The following is a 23474-nucleotide window of genomic DNA, read 5'->3' as shown; positions in this document are numbered from 1 at the left end:
TCTAAGCCTCTACTTAAAATTAAAAGATTTAAAATTGTTCTCTGCAGAGTCCTAAGGCTTCTATGAAGCCTCTTTAAGAGTAGGGGTTGGGGTTAATGAAGGAAGAAGCATAGTAAGGAATAAGCACACTAGAAGTCAGATGCAGAAAACTCTAATTTCCATTAGACTCTAAGCTCTTTGAAGTCAGAGATTTTCATCTTTAATTTTTGTTTCAGTGATGTATTTCAAGGGCTTAGAAGAGTGTCTGGCACATGCAGGTGTTCAATACATTTCTGAAAGATTTTGATGAGTGACAGAAAAGGAGAATGAAGTGTGTTTTCTCAAGTACAGGAGTTGGACAAGAGTGGGAAAGAATAAAAGAAAATTAGAGAGGTTATGTATGAGAGATGTTTGAGGTGTAATTAACTGTGAAGTATGAGATGCCAGAGAGGGCAGCCTTTTCTGATTTTAAGAAGGAGGGGAGGGGACTTCCCTGGTGGTGGTTCAGTGGTTAAGAATCCACCTTCCAATGCAGGGGACATGGGTTAAACTAAGCCTTGTTATTTCTAGCCAGGACAACTTACAAGAGCCCTCTCCTATCTGGTCTTCCTCAATTCCTATGGATTATGAAACAACAGGGTTGAGGAAGCAGAGTGACTTTGACAAAATGTTTAGCCCCTGTGAACCTCAATTTCTCTACCTGCCTAGAGGTAGAGGAAATGACACTGATTTAATAGGGCTGATGTGAGGATTCTATGGATTAGTACATGTAAACTCACTTAAAATAGTTCTTGGCATATAAAAAGTTTTCAATATAATTAGCTATTGTTATCATCACCACAATTATTATTGTTGATGGCCAGAATCTCTTTTTCTCTCTGGCCCAGAAGAATAGCTCCTAGGAATCAGACAGGTTGTTTATACTCAACGTGCTTACAAACCTTCTCCACCTCCTATATTTACAATCTAAATTGCTTAGCACCACTATCAACACATTCTCAGTCTCAGTGACTGAGGGTCAGTCACCTTTGACCCTTCTCTCTCCATCTCCAGCCAATTGGTTATCAGCAGCATAAATTCTACTTCAGAAATATCTCTTAAACCTAGACCTTCATCTCCCAGTCACTTCCCCTTCTAGTCCGTACATCACATTGCCTAGGGTCATATCCTGGTTCTGCAACTTCTTAACAATAAGACTTTGGGAAAGTTTTCCTTTGTTCCCTCAACTGTAAAATGGGAATAATAATAGTACCAGCTCATAGGATTTATCAATTTAATATGTGTTCAAATGTTTAAAACAGTACCTGGCACAAAGGCGTTGTCTGTTTCCCTTACCATAAGGTGAGCCCCACAATAGTTACCTCGTCTTGTTCTTCTCTGTATCCCTTTCTTTTAGCAGAGTACTTCCTCCATACAATGTGCTAATGTCCGGTGAATGAATGATCATGGGAATAAGAATGGTTATTTAATGACAAAATATTATAATATAAAATAATATTAATATTATTTAATAGCAATAATCAAGGATTCTGAAAAATACTTTTTCTCCCACCCATATCACAAATATTTTAGTCAAATGGCACAAGGAGGATAGCTGACAATGTCAGGAATGTCTCAGCCATTTCTGGTTAACGTACTCTCCATAGAACAGCCAATTGGAATAGCCATTAGATAACCCAGGATAACATTTTAAATGTTGGTAAAAATGAGTAAAGAGAAAGCTATCAGGAAGGTGTATAAGCTTCTCTTTTTTTAAAAAAATGTTTACTTTAATATTTTGCCAGACAAAATGTAAAACAGAAGGAAATTAGGGCTTACAGAACAGTTAAAGAAAGCTCAGTTATTTTTTTTAAGTGCTTTATAAACCTTTCACTTTTCTCTAAAGTTGGAGTTGCTATTCTAAGTGTCTGAGACTAGACAGCTGCTCAGAAGCTGTGAGATAATTGGTCAGGAAATACCCAAAGGGGGTTAGGGTATGTCTTGGGCCACTGAGATGTGAATCGCACAGGCAGGAGAGCTTCAGAAATGCAAGTTACCTACTTGAGATAATAACCATTATTCTGCTTGAATTGGCTCTTAAAGCCTTTGTGTCTAGAAGCTGGACTTTCTTGGACTTTCCTGCCAGTCCAGTGGTTAAGCCTCTATGCTTCCATTGCAGGGCGGCGGTGGTGGTGGGGCCACGGGGTTCAATTCCTGGTTGGGGAACTAAGATCCCACATGCTGAGTGGCATCGCCAAAAAAAAACAAAAAAAGGTCTAGAAGCTGGACTTTCTGGTCCTTCTTCTAAGAAAGGGAGTATTGGAGGAAGAAATAAAGGAGGCGAGAGCAAGGAGAACTGAGCTCTATCCACAGCAGGTCAACGTCTCATATATGTAGAACCTCACAAACGATGCTCCAGGGACCATGACCACAGAAATTTCATAAGATTATACTACCTTTGTCATGTTCAAAGTTTATTTTATTACCAACTGTTTTCCACACTGATCTGCTTGTTTTATGAAAGTGAACAGTGCCTCTAAGGGATAGGAGCAGGTGACTGACTAGTAAGAACATAACCCACTCTTTGGTTAGCACTGAGGAGGAAAAAAGTGTCTAGGGATGAAGTGAGAAGTTAAGCCTATAAGGAGGGAAGCAAAGCAGAGTCACTGGAGCCTACAACTATCAATACAAAAGAAAGCAAAGCTTTGGGAATCTTGACACTGACCTATGAAGGTACTTAGTACTTAACAAGACAGCGCATTTTGACAATACAAATAATAATTCCTCATGTGCATCTACATAGCTTTACAGTAGGGAAATAGACAGCTTTCATATATCATTCCCATTTTACAGATAATGAATTTGGAGGACCAAGGTCACATATTTTAGCAGTGATGGAGTCAGAACCAGAAATCTTATCCTCTAACTCAAATTAAAGTGCTCCCTAACTACTTTCTAATATCCCAAATCTGGTGAGCACCTTCTTTCTAGAAAACTGCTCGCTAAAAGAAAAACAAGTTTAAGGAAAACAAGTCAATTATTTTGGAAGATCTTGAGAAAGCATTCACTTTCAGCCTCTGACCCATAAGAAATTCTGAAACTGCTTGAAAATTGAAAATCAATGTTTTAGGGTTTTGAGATTATAGGGGTTTTTATTTTTACTTTTTATTTATTTATTTATTTATTTTTTGTGGTGCGCGGGCCTCTCACCGTCATGGCCTCTCCCGCCGTGGAGCATGGGCTCCGGACGCACAGGCCCAGCAGCCATGGCTCACCGGCCCAGCCGCCCCGCGGCATGTGGGATCCTCCCGGACCGGGGCACGAACCCGCGTCCCCTGCATCGGCAGGCGGACTCCCAACCACTGCACCACCAGGGAAGCCCTATAGGTATTTTTAAAAGAGTATTTCTTATGTCTTTTATATTAGAAAAAGGTAACTAAAGGACAAGTAGATACACATATATTTTCAGACAGTTTAATTATATAACTTCCAGGGGAATAGAGAGTTTTACAATGGATCTCTGGGAAAACCTTCAAGATTGAGGCTACTCTGAGCATGACATTAACAATAGAATGTTGATAAAAGAACAATAATTACCAACAGACACTGAGTACTTACTATGTGTTAGGTACAGTGCTACTAAAAGAACAAATACTTACATTAGCTCATTTAATCCTCATAATTTTAGGAGTGGGCACATTATTTCCCCATTTTTAAAATGAGGAACCTGAGAGATGAGGTAGCTTATCCCCGAATCACCCAGCTAGTAAATGGTAGAACTGAGATATGAACCTCAGCAGTCTAGAGCTATAATGAAGCTATAATGCTCCATGACCTGGGTGCCAGTGAGATCTCCCAACCTCTGCTTGAAGGTTACATAATGGGGGGTATACCGTTGCTAGAAAAAAAAACTTAATAAAAGGAGATTGCAAGATCCTCCATTTTCTCTCATTTCTTCCAAACAGGGTCATACCTATCACCATAGGAAAGACTGGAAAACCCAAACTCAAAGAGCCTCCACTTGTGGCATCTCAGCAGGTAGCTCACTATGAGTTTTCTATTCAAGAGTCTCAACATACATAAAATCTGGAGGGTGTCTGAGGTACTTAGTCCAAAGTATAGGAATGACCACCAGAGCAGGTACTCAGAAGTGGCTCCAAGACAAGAAATGTCTGCAGCTTGTTTTCTCAGCTTTCCTGAGCGAGATTAAAGAAAGTAGGGGCAACTGAAATGTTTAAAAAAACAACAACATGAATTTAAGAGGAAAGAGCATATTACCACAAAAAACCTGAAGACTGACATCATATACCATGTGAAAGAAAGAAACAGTATATCATCATTACTACAATAGCCAGCTAAGCTTGAAGCAGTGAAGTAATGTGAGGTAATAAAAAGATAAGGTGATAAGAAACACCAGAAAAGAGTTGTATGACTTTGGGCAAACCATTTGACTTTTCCATGCCTCAGTTTTCTCATCTGCAAAATAGAGATACATCAGCTTGACCCTACCCCTCAGAGGGTTGTTATGAAGACCATTGTGATAACACATAAAATTTCTTTATAAGGTGTAAATGTGAAATCTCCATATAAATTTTTAGGAATACTTTTGTCAGAAAATCCAAAACTAAAGTACATAAAGATATGTACAATACATACAGTCACATTTTAAAGATCCAAACCACTCACAATAACAATATCTAATCTTATGAATTTTTATATGTTTATCTCCATTCTCACATGAGTTCATGTTCTACAGGATCACCTGCAAGCCTTCCAGTGCTTTCAGCCACTTTCATTCCCCCTAGATGCTGATGTTAAGCTCCATTTTCTTTTCCACAGAGAAACCCAAATATGCATGAAAGAAAAATCACTCTGGAATGTGCTAGAGATTAAGATTCTTGATTCTGGAAAAGATGAAAGCTAAAGGGAGTTATTATAAATGTCTAAAACTAGTGGATTCAAGGTTCAATGAACTCCAGGCCTGAGTTTTAGTTCTAGTTTAATGACCAAATTGTTGAATAACTTTGGACAAGTCCCATCACTTAATACAGAAAGTAGAAATAATTCTTGCTCATAAGATCACTGTGAACCTCACAGGATCATTGAGAGGATCAACTGAAAGACAGATTTAAAAGTATTGTATAAATTAACCTCAGATTTCTAGAACTAGTTCCCTTGTCCTCCATCAAACAGGTAAATTTATTTTTTAAAAATAATCTTACATGCAAGAAACTGATAGAACTTATGTTAAAAGTGCTATAGTTAAAGAAAGCAGCATGAACAATGGGAAAATCTTTTACCTAGGAGCTGGAGACCTGGGTTCTAGTTCACTGTTATCTAGGAGTGTCATTTTGAGTAAACTACTTAGCCCTTTTCAGATCTCTTCCATAACACTCTATAATATACGACAGAGGACATAGATGAAAGAGCTATAGTTTTCCAAGTTTCTGCTTAATCTGTGAAGCTGATATCAAGAAAGACAATTAAGTTCTCCACAAACCATTAGGCGAAATTGAGTTCACTCCTACAGCATTAAAAAAAAACCTTTTTATTTTGTATGATCACAAATGCGTACAAAAGTAAAGATGAATCCCATGTACCTGTTCCCACCTATTCCCAGTTTCAGTGATTATCAGCTCATGAAAAATCTTGTTTCATTTGTACTCCCAACTCTCTCCTCCACCTCAATGGCTACTTTTAGGCAAATCCCAGATATCATTTCATTCCTATGGCATTTCCAAAGGGACATATTTAATTTTCACAATCTCTGTGAGGTAGGTACTACTGTTGATTCCATTATGCACATGAAGAAATACAGACTCAGAGAAATTAAGTAATCTCAAGGTCACATAGCTGGTAAATTACAGGGATCTGAATCCAGGGATGATGTCTGATAGCAACACTCTTTTTCTCCCTTAAAGTAATTGCTACTATCCTGAACTTTGAAATAGTTTGATGATTTTGAAAATAATAATATTGGAGATTTTTTATACATTAGCAGTATGCTCTACTATTGAACATCTGAAAAGAATATTAAAAGATTCCCACTAACTGTGATGTTAATCATCAGACAAAACCTCTAGGAATACAGAGCTCCAGCTTGGCACTGAGGCATTGGTTTAGAAAAAGGACAAAAAGCCACAGCAATACAAGCTCACTACTCTACACCATCATGTAAAATCTCATGCAATCCACTTCATTACTTTATACTATTGTTTCATGCAACAGTCTCCTCCAACAAATTAAACATGGTGCCACTGCAGCAACCAAAAAGAATGTACAGCACAGGGGTCTTTGCCCATGCTTAGTACAGTGCTTAAGGGTAGAGACTTTCTCTTTTGAATGGTCTCTCCACTCACTGCCTGAGCTACCTGGCTCAAGAACATCAAGTCCTATAAGAGTCCTGGGCCATCTCAATTTATAGGACCCACAGAGGTCATGTAAATGAACGTACCAATAACAATAATCATTATTGTTATTTTAAAGGCTCCACATTGATTCTAGGATCTCGCTACAAAAAACTGGAGGGGCTATATTGTACATATTTATCAGAACTAGTTTTTTAAAAAAAGAAAATGAATAGAATCACATCACACATCCTTATTCTAATTGAAGATGAAACAGCTAAATCATTGACAACACAGAAAGAGACAACAGAGCTGGAATAATCAGCCCCAAATAAATAAAAGTTAAGCATTGTGAAGACCTTTCTGAGGATATTGTACCTTGTTTGTGTTTGTATTTCAAGGGAAATGAAATGGAAGAGAATTGCAGAAAATAATGAAAGAAACTCTAGAGAAATAAATGATAAATTTTTTAAAATGAAAAAAATGGAGCTAGGTCAAGAAATTTAGATGGTTACATTTGGAAAAAAGGAGGTAAGGGAAAGGAAGGCTGTCCTGATAATTGCCTTCAAAGGCACATGTTAGGTATTAGGAGAAAACAGAACTGCTATATTATTATTGGAGATTACAGTTGACTTAAAGAGGACCTTACTGATGATAACCAAGGCTTTATAGATAACTTACTAAATAGCTAACGCTGTAGTAGATACTGTGTATATATACGAGAGGGGGAGCAGATAGTACCAAGCTTCCACCTGGTCTCTACATTCCGGGAGTTTTGCAGTGTAGGTCAGATAGAGAAAATTGTCAGCCCACTGCAGATGCTGGCCTTGTTCCCACTGCGTTGTTAAAAAATAAAATCAAATTAGCTGATAATATTTTATTTTCCCTCACCCCATATTTATTTATTTATTTTTAATTTTTTATTGAAATATAGTTGATTTAAAATGTTGTGTTAGTTTCAGGTTACAGCAAACTGATTCAGTTATATATATATATATTATATCTATATTCTTTATATATATATATATATATATATATATATATATATATATATATATATATATTCTTTTCTCTTTTTTTACATTCTCCTTTAAAAGGAGATTCCTTTTTTAAAATACTCCATTTCTTGGGACTTCCCTGGTGGACGAATGGTTAAGAATCTACCTTCCAATGCAGGGGACATAGGTAAGATCCCTGGTCAGGGAACTAAGATCCCACATGCCTCGGGGCAACTAAGCCCACAGGCTCTAGAGCCCGTGCACCACAACTAGAGAGCCCACGTGCCACAGCTACTGAGCCCTTATGCTCTGGAGCCTGCACGCTGCAACTACTGAGCCCATGTGCCACAACTCTAGAGAAGCCCACACACCACAACGAAAGATCCCGCATGCCACAACTAAGACCCGACACAGCCAAATAAATAAATAAATATTTTTTAAAAATTCCATTTGTTGCTTTTCTGAAAAAGTTGAGAGATCTTACAACATGGAATCTACATTGGCACAAGAGAAAAATTACCTGGAGTTGATAAATGTCTGCCCTCTTTATACAGGACATGCTTCTGTCATTTTATTGGGCCCTGTAGAGATCTGAGCTCCCAAGTCTATGTAGTGAGACATAACTATGAATAAAACAATAACCAAATATTACAAGATAATAGATGCTAAAGTGCTTAATTATGATTTGAAGCTAGGAACACTAATTACAAGAGGAGATAACTGAAAGTAGAATAGTCAGAAAAAATTCCAAAGAAATGGTTTGTGGTGAGGTCAGCCTTGAGGAACTAAGATTGGTCAAGAAGAGACAGAAAGGAAATCCAGATGAGAGGAAGAGTAGACTATACACTCTGTGAAGGCAAGGGTCCCATCTAAATTGTTCACTACCCTAACCCCAGCTTCTAGCATAATGCCTGGAACTTTGTAGGCACCCAGTAAATGATTGTGGAGCAAAGGAAAGTGGCATACTTTTTAAAATGTGTTTTAGAGAACATATTCAGGCAGTGGTCTACAGAATAGAGAAGGCAAAAGAACCAAGGTAGAACTAGAAGCTATTGGAATACTTTATGTGTATCATGGTAAGAGCTTACATAGGTGTCACAAACTCAATACCTAGAGGGGTCAGGCAGGTTAAGATCACTGAGGCCAGATAGGAAATATGATGAACTGAGAATACATGTCCTGTCTAAAAGGGAAAGGAGGAAGCAGTTCACCAACTCCAGGCAATTGTTGACAAGAGGGCATACGGGTTGGTATCTTCTGATTATTTAAGAGAAGCTGGAATTCTAGAGTTTTAAGTAAAGTATGATTTTTAATTTTTTTAAAGTTTTTACTTTTAAATTTTTATTTATTTATTTTATAGAAATATAGTTGATTTACAATATTAGTTTCAGATGTACAGTATTATATTAGTTTTAGGTGTACTACATAGTGATTCAATATTTTTCTAGATTATACTCTACTCAAAGCTATTATAAAATATTGGCTATATTCCCTGTGCTGTACATTACATATTTGTATCTTATTTATTTTATACATAGTAGTCTGTACCTTTTAATCCTCCACCCCTATCTTGCCCCCTCCCTCATTCCTTCTCCTTACTGGTGACTAATTTGTTCTCTATATCTTTAAGTCTGTTTCTATTTTGTTATATTCATTTGTTTCAATTTTTAGATTCCACATATAAATGATAATATACAGTATTTGCCTTTCTCTCCCTGACTTATTTCACTAAGCATAATACCCTCCAGGTCCATCCAGGTTGTTGCAAATGACAAAATTTCACTCTTTTTTATGGTTTCATAGTACTCCATTGTGTATATATACCACATCTTCTTTATCCATTCATCTGTTGGTGGACACTTAGGTCGCTTCCATATCTTGGCTGTTATAAATAATGCTGCTATGGGAGTTCCCTGGTAGTCTAGTGGTTAGGATTCTGTGCTTTCACTGCAGAGGCCTGGGTTCAATCCCTGGTCAGGAACTGAGATCCTGCAAGCTGTGCAGTGTGGCCAAATAAATAAATAAATAAATAATGCAGCTGTGAACATTGGGGTGCATATATCTTTTCAAGTTAGTGTTTTCATTTTCTTTGGATGTATACCCAGGAGTGGAATTGCTGGATCATATAGTAGTTCTAGTTTTAGTCACTGAAATTTTTAAAGCCATGAATGTAATTTAGCGGAACACTATCACAGGCAATCATTTTTTGTTTTGTTGCTAAAGCTGTTGGATACATGTTAGAATGATTTTTTTTTATCTGAGTGTATGACAGGAAAATAATGTTTAAATCAATATGTAAATCAAAGCATCTCCACTAGCATTATTAATCTAGAAGGAAGTATTACATAGACAGTAGTAAAAGGAAGGACATTTAGTCTATATTTTCAAATGGGACTTGATCATTTTAAAGTTGTTCACTGGCAAAATTTTTCACCAAGTTAGTATAGATTATATGCTACTTCATAAAAGATAGCAATAATTAAGTTTGGGTTTTTGTTTTGTTTTTCAGTATTTGCTTTCAGAGAAAAATCCTAAAACTTGTAGGGATTTCTGATGCCAGAAAATTTTGATATATAAGAGTATATTTAGCAATCAGGGTGACTTAGATCATGGTAAGTGGAGTATGTATAATTATAATATGCATTCCAGTTATTTAAACTGAGGTATCCTTGATCAGGTTGAACATACCATGAGTAGAAGATCTCTTCTTCCAAGAAATAAGATGGAGACAGTCTTTGGAGAATGGCCTCACTGAATTGGTAAGTTAACTTTCTCCGGATTCTGATGACTTCCCCAGTTCTTCCATAATTCCTCAGTGTTCTGGCCATTTTCTGGTAAGTCATGGTCTTCTGGTTGCCTTTTCTTTTCCCCCAAAGTTGGGCAAGTTTTTCTTTGTTTTTTGATACAAACTGAAAGATGCCTTTGGTTTGATCTATCCATTGAACACAAGACCCATCTCAGGATTACACAGGGATTCATGAAGGTATTCAAACAGTCGGAGCTTCTTCCTGCCTTTTCCTCCCTTTTGCTGGAGAAGAGTAGGTTGCACCAGATGGTTTTCAGGGATGTTCTACAGAAAATGATGAATATTTCCTTCAAAATAGAGGTCCGCAGCACTGTTTATTACTGTTCTCTAATTGTAGACCGGTTCCTCTGTGGGCAGCACACCATAGCTGTTGGAATTTCCTCTGACATGAGAACAGTGGTTGATGAAAGCCAGGTAATTTTTGTAATCTGAGGAGTACTGAAGATCACCAGTTGAATGTTGCCTCAGTACTTCAAAAGCATCTTCAAATGCTTGACCCAGCTTGTCTTGTTCAAAACAAGCCATGCTTCATTAATAAATTGACAATTCTGTCAATCTGAGGCCAATCTAACATTTAGGTATACTCCAGGTGGAAATAACTTTCCCCTCTGAAGCGCAGGTCGGCAACACCCTTCAAAGTATGATTTATTTAAATGTTGGCAATCAACCATTTTTTAAAAGTGTGGGTCTGGGCAAATTGACATACTGCTACAGACTGAATTGTGTCCCTCCCAAAATTCATATGTTGAACTCCCAATCCCCAGTGTGACTGTATTTGGAGATAAGGCTTTTATGGAAGTAATTAAGGTTAAATGAGGTCATAAGGGTAGGATCCTCCTCCAATGGGGTTAGTGTCCTTATAAGAAGAGACATCAGGGAGCTCACTCTCTTTCTCCAGGAGCACAAAGAAGAGGTCATATGAGCACACAGGGAGAAGGCCGCCATCTGAAAGCCAGGAAGAGGGCTCTCACCAGAACCTGATCATGCTGGTACCCTGATCTTTGACTTCCAGCCCACAGAACTGTAAGAAAATAAATTTCTGTAGTTTAAGCCACCCAATCTATATAGTGTTTTGTTATGGCAGCCCTAGCAGACTAATACACACACATACTTATAAAGTTTTTATTGTTATTACAAAAACACTGCAAAAGTTTGTAAATATCTTAAATGGCATTCAATAGAAAACTGTTTAAATAAATTGTGGCTCATCCATATAGTGAGAAACTATGCAGTCACACAAGAGAATGAGATATTTCTTTACATACAGATATGGAAAGGTCTCAAAAGTATATTTTTAAGTAGACAAAGCAAGGTGTAGAACAATATGCAGAGTGTGTCACTATCCGTGTAGAAAAGGAAAGGGGGAAAAATACTCATTTGTTTGATATGCATAAAATGTCTGTGGAAGAATTTCTAATAAACAGATAACTTTAGTTGCCTGAGGCAACTGGGGACAAGACTAGGAGGGAGACTCCTCATTGTATATCACTTTGTATATTTCAAATTTTAAGGGATGTATAATGCATTATTAATTTAAAATTCATTTTAAAATGAAAGTTTTATCAATTTAGGGGAAACAAAACACATGCGTAGGCTATATTTGGTCTGTAGGCTAATTCGTTGTACCTCTGGACTAAATTAAAGTGGTGGTAGTTAGAATAAAAAGAAAGGAACTGATGCCAGATACAAAGGGAAAGAAAAACATAGCCCTTGGCAACCAAGTAGACAGGGAAACTGAGGAAGAGAGTTGATGCCAGCATTTTGAGCATGGAATATGGGAACCACAACAACTATGTTTCCCCATTTCTTACTACACTATCATGCATTCTTCTAAGTGCTTTACAAAATTAGCACATTTATTCCTTACTGCAACCCTATGAGGTAGTTTCTACTATTATCCTCAGTGCAAAGATGAGAAAACTCAAGTTCAGAATTTAAATGACTTCACCAAGATTATGATGATGGTAAATTGCGGGACTAGGTAAATGAAAAGGAGAAATCTTGAATGAGAGGTGGGGGAAGAAGAGTCTAGTGATAATGATGGGTTCTATTTTAGAAATGATGAGTTTGAGGTTACAACAAAATATCAAAATGCTAGTGATTTGATACCTGGATTGGTATCAAATACCTGGATTTGGCTCTAGAGTTAGGTTATAGCTCCTTAATTTAAAGTGTTTAATACTTCTAGAGTTTGCTTTGCCCACATTACATCTATTTTATCTAAGTACACAGATATCTTTAATTTTTTATACAAAGCGTCAAGCTTGTTACAGACTTTTAAATCCAGCTTCCTGTCTCACTGAATTACCTTCCTTTTTTCCAAAAACCAAACAACGTTTAAATAAAATAAACTACTCTTAAGTAACAAAATGATGAGACCCTCCACTTAAGAAATATGTATTAGAAGTTAGGTACAGAGTCCAATGTTTTACTTACATTAATTATAATTACAAATTACTGTATTATTTTAGATGTGAGAAAACTGAGGCTAGATGATAAAGCTGAGTTGGGGACAATAAATACAACAAAAACCCAACTTCAGGTATACAACCTGAATTGAACACATTATTATATGATAATCAGAAAGTACACCAAACAAGGTTTCACATCATCTTTGGATAAACTAATGAACCTGATATGACAATGTTATTCATTCACACTCTACTTAGTAATGAGATGACAACTGTACTAGATGATCATCTAGGTCAATCATCCCAATCAAGTTTTCCTTCACTGACAAAAACATGATATTTTGGAGCCAAATCTTAGAAGATCATCTATAATATAGGTACTCCGTGTTTACATGGGAAAGTTAATTGGGTAAGTACTTTGAAGATACAATCATAGTAATATCCTCAAGCACCTTTCTGTCTAGAAAGGGGCTAAGGGCTTAGATATGTACAGAAATGACCAAAATACAGGGAAGAGAGTTGTGTAGGTTCCAGATAATGTGGGTAAAGTGATACGGAAACTCAGAAGAGTTTTTCTATATGCAAGGATCAGGTAAATTTTCATACAAATGGCATTTGATTTGGGATTAATAATGAGAGGAATATTAGAAATACTGTTTTAAGGAAAAAATCATAAAAAACAAGTACATTACAAAGCAGTTCATTTATAAGTATCCACTGAGCAGAACAGAGAGTGATGTACAATTTCTAAGGAATAGCTGAGGAGATAAGGACAGCTTTATGTGGGAGCTAAGGACTAAAATAGGACTTGAAGGAAGATTGAGGTTTAAATGAGGGGGTGAGTAAAAAGAAGTCATTTAAGATGGAGGAATAGGAAGTGAGTTTTTAACAAGTTTATCAGTGCCTGACACAGCATGCCAACACATATTTGCTAAATTAATTATATATCCAAAGGCAATCTTATTCTTCATCAGTGTGGGACAATAAACTAGAACTGACTCAAGGCAAGGGCAAATATATAAATGTGTCACATGATAATAATGCCCCTGCCAGAATGAGAAAAGGTTGATCTCCCTCACCACCAGATACACACAATCCGGAGAGATGAAAGATGACTAGACTAGGCTTGGTGAATTGGTTATTGGAATTCAATTAACTGAACCAACAAGGACCTCATTACAGAAATGCATATACTAGGATGATATGGGTTGGGGGGAGTTGAAGAAATGGTGGTAGTAATCTAGTTCATGTTTTTTCCCCAGTTTTCTTTCCAATGTATCCTGAAAGCCCTAATGAGAGGTACCTATGGCTCCCCAGAGCTCTGAAAATAGAGCCATTAACTAGTCTGGTCTTGAGGATGGACTAGATTCACCTATCACTTTTACTTTTGAGTTTATATTTCTTCCCTTCCTATGTTTTCTGCCTGTCTGCCCCCCAAGCCAACCTGAAGACACTGTTCCCAGCCCATTCTCTGTGTTCCCAACAGTCACCAAAAATGAACAACCTTCATATATAAGGGTCCCCCCGAAAAAATCTGAAGAATGGGATGAGGTCATTTGTAAGTCACTGATTTCTGTTGTCCAAAGGTCCTGTTGGTTATATCATCCTAGTTAAGTTGTCCAAAGAATGAGGGGAAAGGCAGGCTAGTGTCCCTTTCTCTCAGAGGTGCTAAAGTCCAGTGGGAACAATGTTAAATCAGTAGCAAGCAAAACCTATGTTCTAGCTCCAGACTTTGGGCAAGCTAATTCAATATTCCAAGGTCTCCTTTCACCCCCTGGAAGGTGTTTTAAGGACAGCAAAACACTAATTCTATCAGCGGTGCTCCAAAGAAAGAGTCTCAAACTGAGTGGGAAAAGGAAGTGAAACTAAGATATACATGGAGTGGCAGCCTCCGTCACATACACTAAGGTATTTAATCTACCCAAATATCTTTATTAATCCACATTCTCTAGTGGAGAAAAGCAATGCCCAGGGTCACACGGCCAGTAAGTGGTGGCATTAGGATTTCAAAGCAGATCTGCCTGTTACCCCAACCATCATAGTCTCCATCAGCTTCAAATCCAAATTTGGAGATTATTCTCTTTGCCTAGTTATTATCACATTGAGTACCATCAGACTGCTGCTTAATAAACGCTTTTCTTTACAACGTAGACAGAACAAAAGGAAATAAAGGATCATTCCCTTGACCATCTGTTTGTATTTATCTTTCCAAAGAATAAGTTTTATTTATTTTGTGATTTATTTTTCCCCAAATTCTTAGAGTTAAACATAAAAAGCCCACAAAAAGGCAGCTCTTCTAAGTGACCATTGCAAATCTATACTCTCCAGCAATCCCAGCAATTCGGCCCAATCTTCCACCTACACAGACAAACCAACCGCCTTAGCCACGTTTTAAAGAGCCAGGGCAGGGCCTATGCTTTCTCCTCCAACCATGCCCAGCCCCTCCTTAAAGAGCCGGCACGCCCAAAGCAGCTCCTCCCCGGCGACTGCCTTCAGGGCCTCGCCGTTCAATGGCCTCGGCTCAAACCTTAACCCCTGCTCTTCTCCTTCCTTTTAGAAGCATATCTAGGTACCTGCTACTATTTAAGGGGGTTACCTTGGAACGTTGGCCTTCCGAATTCCGTTCTCTCTGGTAGCAACTTTGGCTGTGTGGGGTTAAGTCAAAGACAAAACTTACCCCTGAAGGAAAAATGAAAGCGCCAAACCAGGGCGGATTAAATTAAACAAATCCATCCATTCGTGCCCCTCTTCATTTCTCCTACAAGGCTCCCCAAAGTGCTCCTCCCATTCCGAACTCGTCTTTGCTCAGCCCTTTAGCAAAGTCATTTTCCCTTGAGTTTCATTTGATTCCACATAATGTTTGTACCCTTCTCTCCCCACCGCCCCCGCCGCACTCCCTCTACTAAAACCTATAGAAGTGAGGACTGGGGGTGGGATGGGGGATAAAACCTAGAGGGAGGAGATGGGAGTGGGCGGGTTCTAATTCGGGAGTCACTTACCGCCCATGTCACTAGCTGGGGACTCCTGAAGTGTCCGGAGCTCATGCGGTCCTCTGAGAGGCTCATACTCTTGATCGCAAGACAGCTGTTTCCCTCACACCCGCCCCTGTCTGACAGCGCGCCAGGCGGCTCGCTCTTGCCTTCTCCTTCTCGACCCCCCACCTCCTCTTTTTCTCCTGGCTGGAAATGAGGAGGAGGGCTAGAGCCCACAGAGTCGATTCAGACCCAGCTGGACCACCCTCGAAACAAGGGAAACAAAGCTCTCAAGCATCCAACCCCAAATTGGGGAGCCAGCAAAACCGACTTCCTAAAAAGAATCTTCCCCTTGCTGCAATGCTCTTTTAGCTCTTTTCCTTGGCTAAAAATAAAGTGGGTTCGCTGGGCCCAAGTGGCCAAGGTTGAGGATCCTCCGTTCCCCTTTCACCTCTACCAATTCAGTTCCGGCCAAACCCACTCTCCACCCATCCTCTGAACTCCACACACCCTTGAGGAGAGTGCCGAGGCTAAGAGCTAAGAAAACCAACCCAAACCCCAAAGCACTACCGGAATACAAAGTTAAGGCGGAGGACTCCTTCAAGACAGGAACCCAGGAGAATATACCACAAAACTTTACTGCCGTTGGTGCCGCTGCACACCCCAAAGCCTTCCTAAAAAGAAAGAAGGGAGGGGCAAATGCCTACGATTGGTGGAAACCCAAGTCTAGGACAGGGGCTTCAGCAAAAAACGTCAAGAACTTGTGCGGGTACTCTAGAGCGAGGTTTCTTGGGTGCACCTAGCTGCCCCACTGGGGACCTCACGTTCATTAGGGTCAGGACCGACAGTGCTAGCTGGGCAACCCGAGTGGGTGGGGTGACTTGCCTCCTGCCCGGCTAGACCCAGAGAAGGGGTGTGACTATCCTGAGGGTGGAGTTACTTAAAAGGGACAGGCGGACACTAGAGGATAGTGAAAGGAGGTGGAGAAGGGGGCTGCTGAGACCAAGGAGGGAGAAGGGAGGGGGTGGGGCGGGGCCCAGTGTGGAGAGCTCTGGTCTTGTCCCTGGCGGCAGTCTCCAGAAGCAGCAGGTACGACTCAATCAAGTTCAGTTCCTTATTCTCAAAGAGGCTTGCAAGCACACCGTTTGGTCACCTATCCATTTGCGTGTTAAGCTGAGAGAGGGTGAAAGGTATGCGGGAATTGGGGGTGGGGGCTGTATAGGAAGGGAGGAATAGGGAAGGGGAAAAGCAAGAAAGCTGGCAACTGAAAAATATTTACAGTCCTAGCTCTCCATGGTAACAATGTGACACTAGCAAGGACAACGAAGTCACAGTATCTTCTCAGGGAGGAGACTAAGAGCAAAGGAGAATGGAACTGGGGGCATTTTCTAGCAAGAGATAAGGGAAGAAGGAGGAGATGAAGGAACTGTGAATACAGAAAGATTCTTTTTAGTCTCCCAAATACCAGACCTCTAAGAATAGAGTCCTCAAACCCCTGAGATGGCCTCTCTTCCAGGCATTGTGGAAGATCCCTGTGGAGCTGAATCCATAGCAAATCAGCCACATTTCCAGGATTTCTTTGCCCTTGCTTGAAAGTCCCTCTCTAAACGATTTGATAGGAGGCCAGGAAGTCACAGGCAACCACAGGCCTTTTTCAGTGCCTCTTTGCTACCACAGTTCTTTTAAAGAGGAGGAAAGAGGGAGAGAAGAAACAAAGCAGAGAGAAGGAGGGAGCAGAGAGACAGGAGAAATAATAATAGCTACTGTGTATTCAGCACCTAATATGGGCAAGTCACTAGGCCAGGTGTTTTTACATTCATCATTTCTCATTTATTCTGGATAACAACCCTGGAGAATAGGTGATATTATATTCTCCAAGCCCCTCCTTTATTTTTTTGGCCGCCAGGGAATTCCCAAGCCCCCTTTTAAAAATAAGAAAACTGAGGTTCACAGCCCAGTACTTCCCAACACATATATGCCCACTCGCGTGATATTGCTGCCAGAATGTCTCTAATCGTCTATTTTCTTATTCCACCCCAAACTCGGTTATTCCTCCTGTAGTTCACCTGAATGACATCTCCATGTACCCCAACATCCAAGGCAACACTCTGGAATTCATCCTTTAATCTGCTGTGATCTGGACCCTGCCTACCTCTCAGGCAGCAGAGCTTTTGCTGATTTCCTGGGCCTTACCTGTATTACAAATCCCTGAGAATGCCAGGTTATTTCCATTCTCTGTGCTTTGGCTCACTTTTCTTTCTCTTTCTCAAATGGCCTAAGTTCTCTGTCTACCTCCTTGAAAGGACTAATTCAAGATCATCTCCCCTCCTGACTTAATTCCTTCAGGCAGAACTAACCATCGCTTCCTCTGTGCCCTTCTCTACCTCAGGGCACATATTTGTTGATATAATTGCTTGCCCATACTAGACTATAAAGTCCCTGAAGTTAGGCACCAGATGTTATCATCTCTGTAACCTGAGTGCCAGGTATTATTATTAACAATAATAATAGTTATTGACCATTAACTATGTGCCAAACTGTTCTAAGCCATATGTGTATACATATATACACTTATTGAGTATATATATATATATATATATATATATATATATATATATATATATGTAGGTTTTATATATCACAGCTAATTACAAAGGCAGGACTTTTCTTTATATTCTTTGCCTCTTGACACATCAATAATCAGCAAGTGGCCATGTAAGTCACAGGCAAGGGTATGGGGGAACACGTATGGAGAAGTAGAAATTGAGATCATTTTCCCTCTCCTTCCAGGAAGCAACGCAGACTCTCCTTTGTATTAGCTTCCTTAAGAAATAAATCAAACAGCGACCTGCAATACCTTCAATGCCTTCCATCAAACCCGAAGGCTTAAGGAGACTGCCTTCTTGAAGTAGAAGCCTGTACTTTCCTCTTTATAACCAGAGTCAGATGAGGGATGTAAGAGTTAAATTAAGTAGGGAACCAATGAACAACAGCTAAGAAATATGCAGATACCCCAGGTGTCAGGGCCCAAGAAATGCTGTTTTTCCCTTTCCCTCTTCCTCCTCTTCATCCTCCTGCCTCTTCTCCTCCTTTTCTTGAAAGCCAGCTGACAAACTAGTAGGGTGGAGCCCAGTGTGAGGGCTGGAGGGAGGGGAGGAAAAGCCTCAGTAAGAGGACTCCACCCTCCCCGCTCCCAGTAGAACAACAACAAAAGAGAAGTCTTGGGGAGCTGGGGCTGAGAGGAAGGTGGGGCAGAATAGGGTGAAGTGAGGAAGGGAGGGGAGAGCATGGGGAGATAGGGGCCCAACAGGGTAGAGCTGGTCTGGGGAAGTCAAGTTGTATATAAACAGAAAAGCCTGCATTCTTAAGTCACTGTTGTTCATGGAACAAAAAAAGTGTAGCTGAAAGTAGCACATAGCTCAGATCTAATAGGAAAAATATTGCCCTCCTCACCCGCTTTCTTCTTGTTCTGCAGTTCCCCAGAGGGAATATTCCCCCTGTGAGCTCAGCTAGAAGGAGACCTTTCGCCCCTCTGCTAATGTTGAACAAGTGTTAAGTTCCTCACACATGCCAGAAGACAGTGCTAAGTTCTGCCAGCAAAGGATAAGGATATTTTAGAGAAGGAAATTCAGTTAGCTGAGAAGAGAAAGCCTGGAAAGAGATTGTTGGAGAAAAACAATGACTTAGCTTACAAACTGTACAACCTTGGGCAAGTGACCTCACTTCTCTAAAAGTCAGTTTCCTCACCTATTTCTTTTAAAGGTATACTGCTAGTACTTCTCAGAATTGTCAAAAGATTTAAAAAGTTGCAGAGGTGGCTTTACAGTGAAATTAATGAAGTTTGAGCTTCGAGGCCCTTCATTTGAATGGCCTCTTTCCAAGACACTGAGAGTGATCAAACTGTGTTTTTCTTAAAGAGGATCCCCAAAGTTGTATAAGCTTCAGGCCCCACAAGTCCTGGATCTGCCCCCAATGAGATTATAGCCTACAAAACAGAGTACCTCACAAAAAGAAAGCACTCAAGATAGGATAACTATTATTCTTGGCAATGGCAGCTCTTAAATCTACTAGCTTTAGATTGTGTCCCTTTCTGGACACAGATATTGGGAACATGCCTCCATGTTTCCCATAACTCCCATACTTGTATATATGAATAACTTATAAAAATTAATAACTAAACTGCTTGCTTGAGAGATTCAGAGGTATGACTAAATTCACCTTAGGAATGGCCAGTGGTCCAGGAGCAGGTGACCAGGCTTTGAAATTCTCTTGGAAGAGCACCATCCTAGCCAAGCTCTAGCAGGTCTGCTACCATCCACAAGTTTAGTTGTATCTCAGGCTGCTAACTTTATGAGCAGAGCTTGACTAGGGGTGAGTATGTGTGTGGGGTGTGTGTGTGTGTGTGTGTGTGTGTATGCATGGACTTTTCACACTATTTAGACCCTAGATGCTACCACACCTATAAATTGGAGGAGGGAAGAGGCTTTATAATCAACAACCAAGCCAAAGCAGAAAAACTGGGATCCTCAGCCTCATCTGCAGGAAAGGAATAACATCCTTGGCCTGGTCCCAAAAATGTATATTCCTGAGTCAGGGAAGGATTCTACTGAGTATACAAGAAAAAGGCTTGCATTCTCGCTTTCATATTAAACACATAAATATACAAGATTGTCTAAGGAAATGTATAAATAAAACAAGAACTTCTTTATTAATGAGCTGGATTCAGAGAGGCACCAGGGCCCTGCAGCCCTCCCCCGCAAAGCAGACTCATGATTATCATCCTTGCATTACCACAAGTAGCTCCCACTTTCCTAACAGATGGGCTGTGTCCATCTACCGCTGTCCCCCAAACCAGTGGGAGAATGGCTTTCACCCTGCAGCCTATTGTGGTCGTATCATTTCCCTGAGAAAGTAAGAGGGAGAGAAGAAAGAAGATGGGGAGGATGTCTTCAGTGCTTTCTTAAAACCTTTCTATTAACATACCTATTGAGGTATTGCACCTTTATTCTTTCCTTCCTCTGCTCTTTGTTTGTCCAAATGGCCCTGTATTGTGGTAGCTCTTTCCTCCCAAGTCAATACCACAAATATAGTTGTAGCAGCCTACCATTAAGCCACAATGACAGGACATTACCTTTTCAGGTCAGGCTAATAGTGAATTTAAAAGTGTAAGGCAGGCAGATTAGCAGTGGTAGTTCACTTCATAAAGTGAGATAAATGGTTTGATCTGGGAAGTGAATCTATAGTATGTCATGGGGATATAGGCAACTCCACCTGTTTACATGGTATAAACACACAGCTGAAATGATCAGGACTATGTGAAGCACAGGTGGAAAAATATACACAAATACGATGAAAATAAAACACTGAAGCCATACACTAGAGGCAAGAGTTAGTCACCCAAGCACAGAATGTTGTTGTAGGAAGGGCCTGAAGAGATAATTTCATTCAGCATTTTTCAACATGTCTTAGGCATAACCCTAGTGGTATGAAAGATTATCTTAGGCAGTACAGAGTTAACTATTTTCTAATAGTACCCATGTATTTTAATGGTTGCCTTCTATTTATGGGGAGTTAGACTGGCTTTCTACTTATGGTAGTGCTATTTTTGATGCAATTTTTTTAGTAAAATAAGTCAGTTTATTTAAGGAAGCATACTAAGTAAATAACAGTACAGCTAATACTCAGATATGGTCTAAATCATGAAGGTGAAATGTAAATAACTGAACTTTAGCAAACAATGATTGAACCCAATTATCTTCCCAATTCAGGAGCTCCTTTATTAGACACTTTGGTTTAAAGGAGGGTCTAACCCTCAAATAAAAAATGTATAGCAATCCTGCCTCCTCCTCCTCCTATACCCATGACAGAATTGCTAATATAATATGTAAGTTTTCCACTGAGTTTGGATGAAACCTTATATGTTTTTGAACACACTTCTACAGCAAGTTTTCCTTGAACCTCCAGTTTGGGCTAAGGGGGTCTCTTCTAGTCCTTAGAGCACGCTGACATAATTCTTTCATAAGACTCACCACATTATAGTATGCCTATCTTTTTATATGGCAGTTTCATTCATTTGACTGTCATTTCCTTGAGGTTAGGAGTTCAATCATCAGTAGTTCAATTATCTTTATATTTTTAGCTCTTTGCTCAGTACTTGTCATATAACAAGTACTCAATAAAAGTTGGTGGAATTGAATAATTTAGAGCCACATGTCTCAGTGTAAATTTTGATTTTACCACTTGCTAGCTGTGTGACCCTGAACAAGTTATTTAACATATCTGGGCCTTGGTGTCCTCATCTGTAAGATAGGAATAATAATAGTACCTATCTCATAGGATATTGAGAGGATTATGTAATTTAATACATATACATATAACATGCTTAGAACAGAACTTGGCACAGACTAAGCACTATACAAAATTTTGCTATTATTATGTTGAACTAAATATGCTTTTTGAAATTTCTACCTGTGCATCCTGGGACTGACCCATGGAAAAACAAAGAGCAAGTCTACTCCTTCTTCCATGTCATGGTCCCTGAAATGTCTCACCTTCTTTTCCCTCCCATAAACATCCCTGATTGCTTAATCCATCCCCTGTATAATATGGTTTCCATACTTTCAACAACCTGTTTTCTTGGTTGGTTACAGCAAAATGATCAGAACTCCCAGGCTAGAGATGCTGTCTCACAGAGACCAACGTACTTCCCCATATTGTTTACCAGGTAAGCAAGTGCAAGGATGAGTATATCTCTATAACCAGAAAAGCAGAGATGTGGACAAAGGAAGCTCATCCCAGATTTAAATATAACAATGAAAAGTTGGAAAGAATCTGAATGTTCACAACAAGATGTTGGGTAGCTAAATTATAGTGCATGCATATGACGACAGAGTTATTCAAATTTAAGGTTTTCAAATATTCTCAGTGACCATGGAAAACATTTGTATAGTAATGTTAAATGTAAAAATAGGACACAAAAGTACACTTACACTATCATTTCATTTTTGTTCAACATACATGCCACACATTTTTACCACAGAAATAAACACATTTTAGTATTAAAAAAGGATAGCAGTAGAATTATAAGACAATTTTGTTTTTTTTTAAAATTTTTCTATAATGAGCATGTATTGCTTTTATAATTGGAAAAAAATATTTGAGTTGGATGTCAAATTAAAGTTGTAGGTTGAAGGATTATGGGAAGTTTGTTTCCTTTTTTATACTTTGTTTTCTAAATTTTCTATAACAAATTTGTACTATTTCTATAATTAGAATAAAACAACTCAGATGAATTGTTTGTAAATCAGCATCTTATCATGACCCTCACTTGCCTGAATCACATCAGCTTAAAGAAAGGATACTCAAGTAGCACGTATATGTAATACTAGTAATAGGAACCACTCACATCATTTCTTAACTAGCTTATCAAAATAAACTCCTAATTAGTCTCCCTGTCTCTACTTTTGCTCTCATGCACTGAAGCTAGGATCGATTATTCCAAAATCAGAAATTTCTCAAAGGTATCTTATTGTCCTCAAGATAAAAGCTAAAACATTTTAGTGTGACCTACAAGAAAGGCCTTCATAAATGTTTCATACATTTTTCCTAGCCTCATCTCCTCAACCAGGACTTGCCATCTGCTCTGGCCAATGTTTTGCAAGCCGAAGTACAGGAATTCTGGTTGAATGTCCCTTTTCCCCCTTATACATTTGGCAGAACAATTTTCCTTAGTAGCAATAACCACAATTTTTAATTGGGTATGTTGTGCATTTGTGTGATTACTTTTTCTTTACCTGTCTCTCCCACTAGACCTCTTTTGGGTTTTTTTTGGGCCATGCCATACAGCATGAAGGACCTTAGTTCTCCGACCAGGGATCAAACCCATGTCCCCTGCATTGGGAGCGCAGAGTCTTAACCACTGGACCACCAGAGAAGTCCCTAGACTTACTTTTTTGTAAAGGCAGAATCCAGGTCAATTTTAC

At 39.2% G+C, this 23474-nt stretch overlaps 1 protein-coding gene and 1 pseudogene across 8 annotated transcripts in view; both read right to left on the bottom strand.

Annotated features, from left to right (window-relative positions):
- The window catches only part of KLF8 (KLF transcription factor 8), a 314604-nt gene that overhangs the window by 54422 nt on the left and 236708 nt on the right, over nucleotides 1-23474 (bottom strand). Inside the window, exon 1 of one of the 7 annotated variants that reach the window (XM_082610207.1) lies at nucleotides 15520-15587. The exons of 5 other annotated variants lie outside the window; for them this stretch is intronic. In XM_082610207.1, the coding sequence (XP_082466333.1) occupies nucleotides 15520-15526 (7 nt within the window). In that variant the 5' untranslated portion in view covers nucleotides 15527-15587. Of the gene's footprint in view, nucleotides 1-15116; nucleotides 15161-15519; nucleotides 15588-23474 lie in introns of those variants that run through there. One more of the 7 variants, XM_082610209.1, reaches the window with a different exon arrangement.
- On the bottom strand, nucleotides 9889-10634 carry LOC309796834 (transcription factor Spi-C-like; annotated as a pseudogene). Its single transcript has one exon. The product of its transcript is annotated as a transcription factor Spi-C-like (transcript).

This window comes from Mesoplodon mirus (genome assembly GCF_964341445.2).
Source record: "Mesoplodon mirus genome assembly, chromosome: X".
Classification (NCBI taxonomy): domain Eukaryota; kingdom Metazoa; phylum Chordata; class Mammalia; order Artiodactyla; family Ziphiidae; genus Mesoplodon; species Mesoplodon mirus.
The sequence above is the reverse complement of the archived record's forward strand: the minus strand, read 5'-3'. Positions and strand labels throughout refer to the sequence as shown.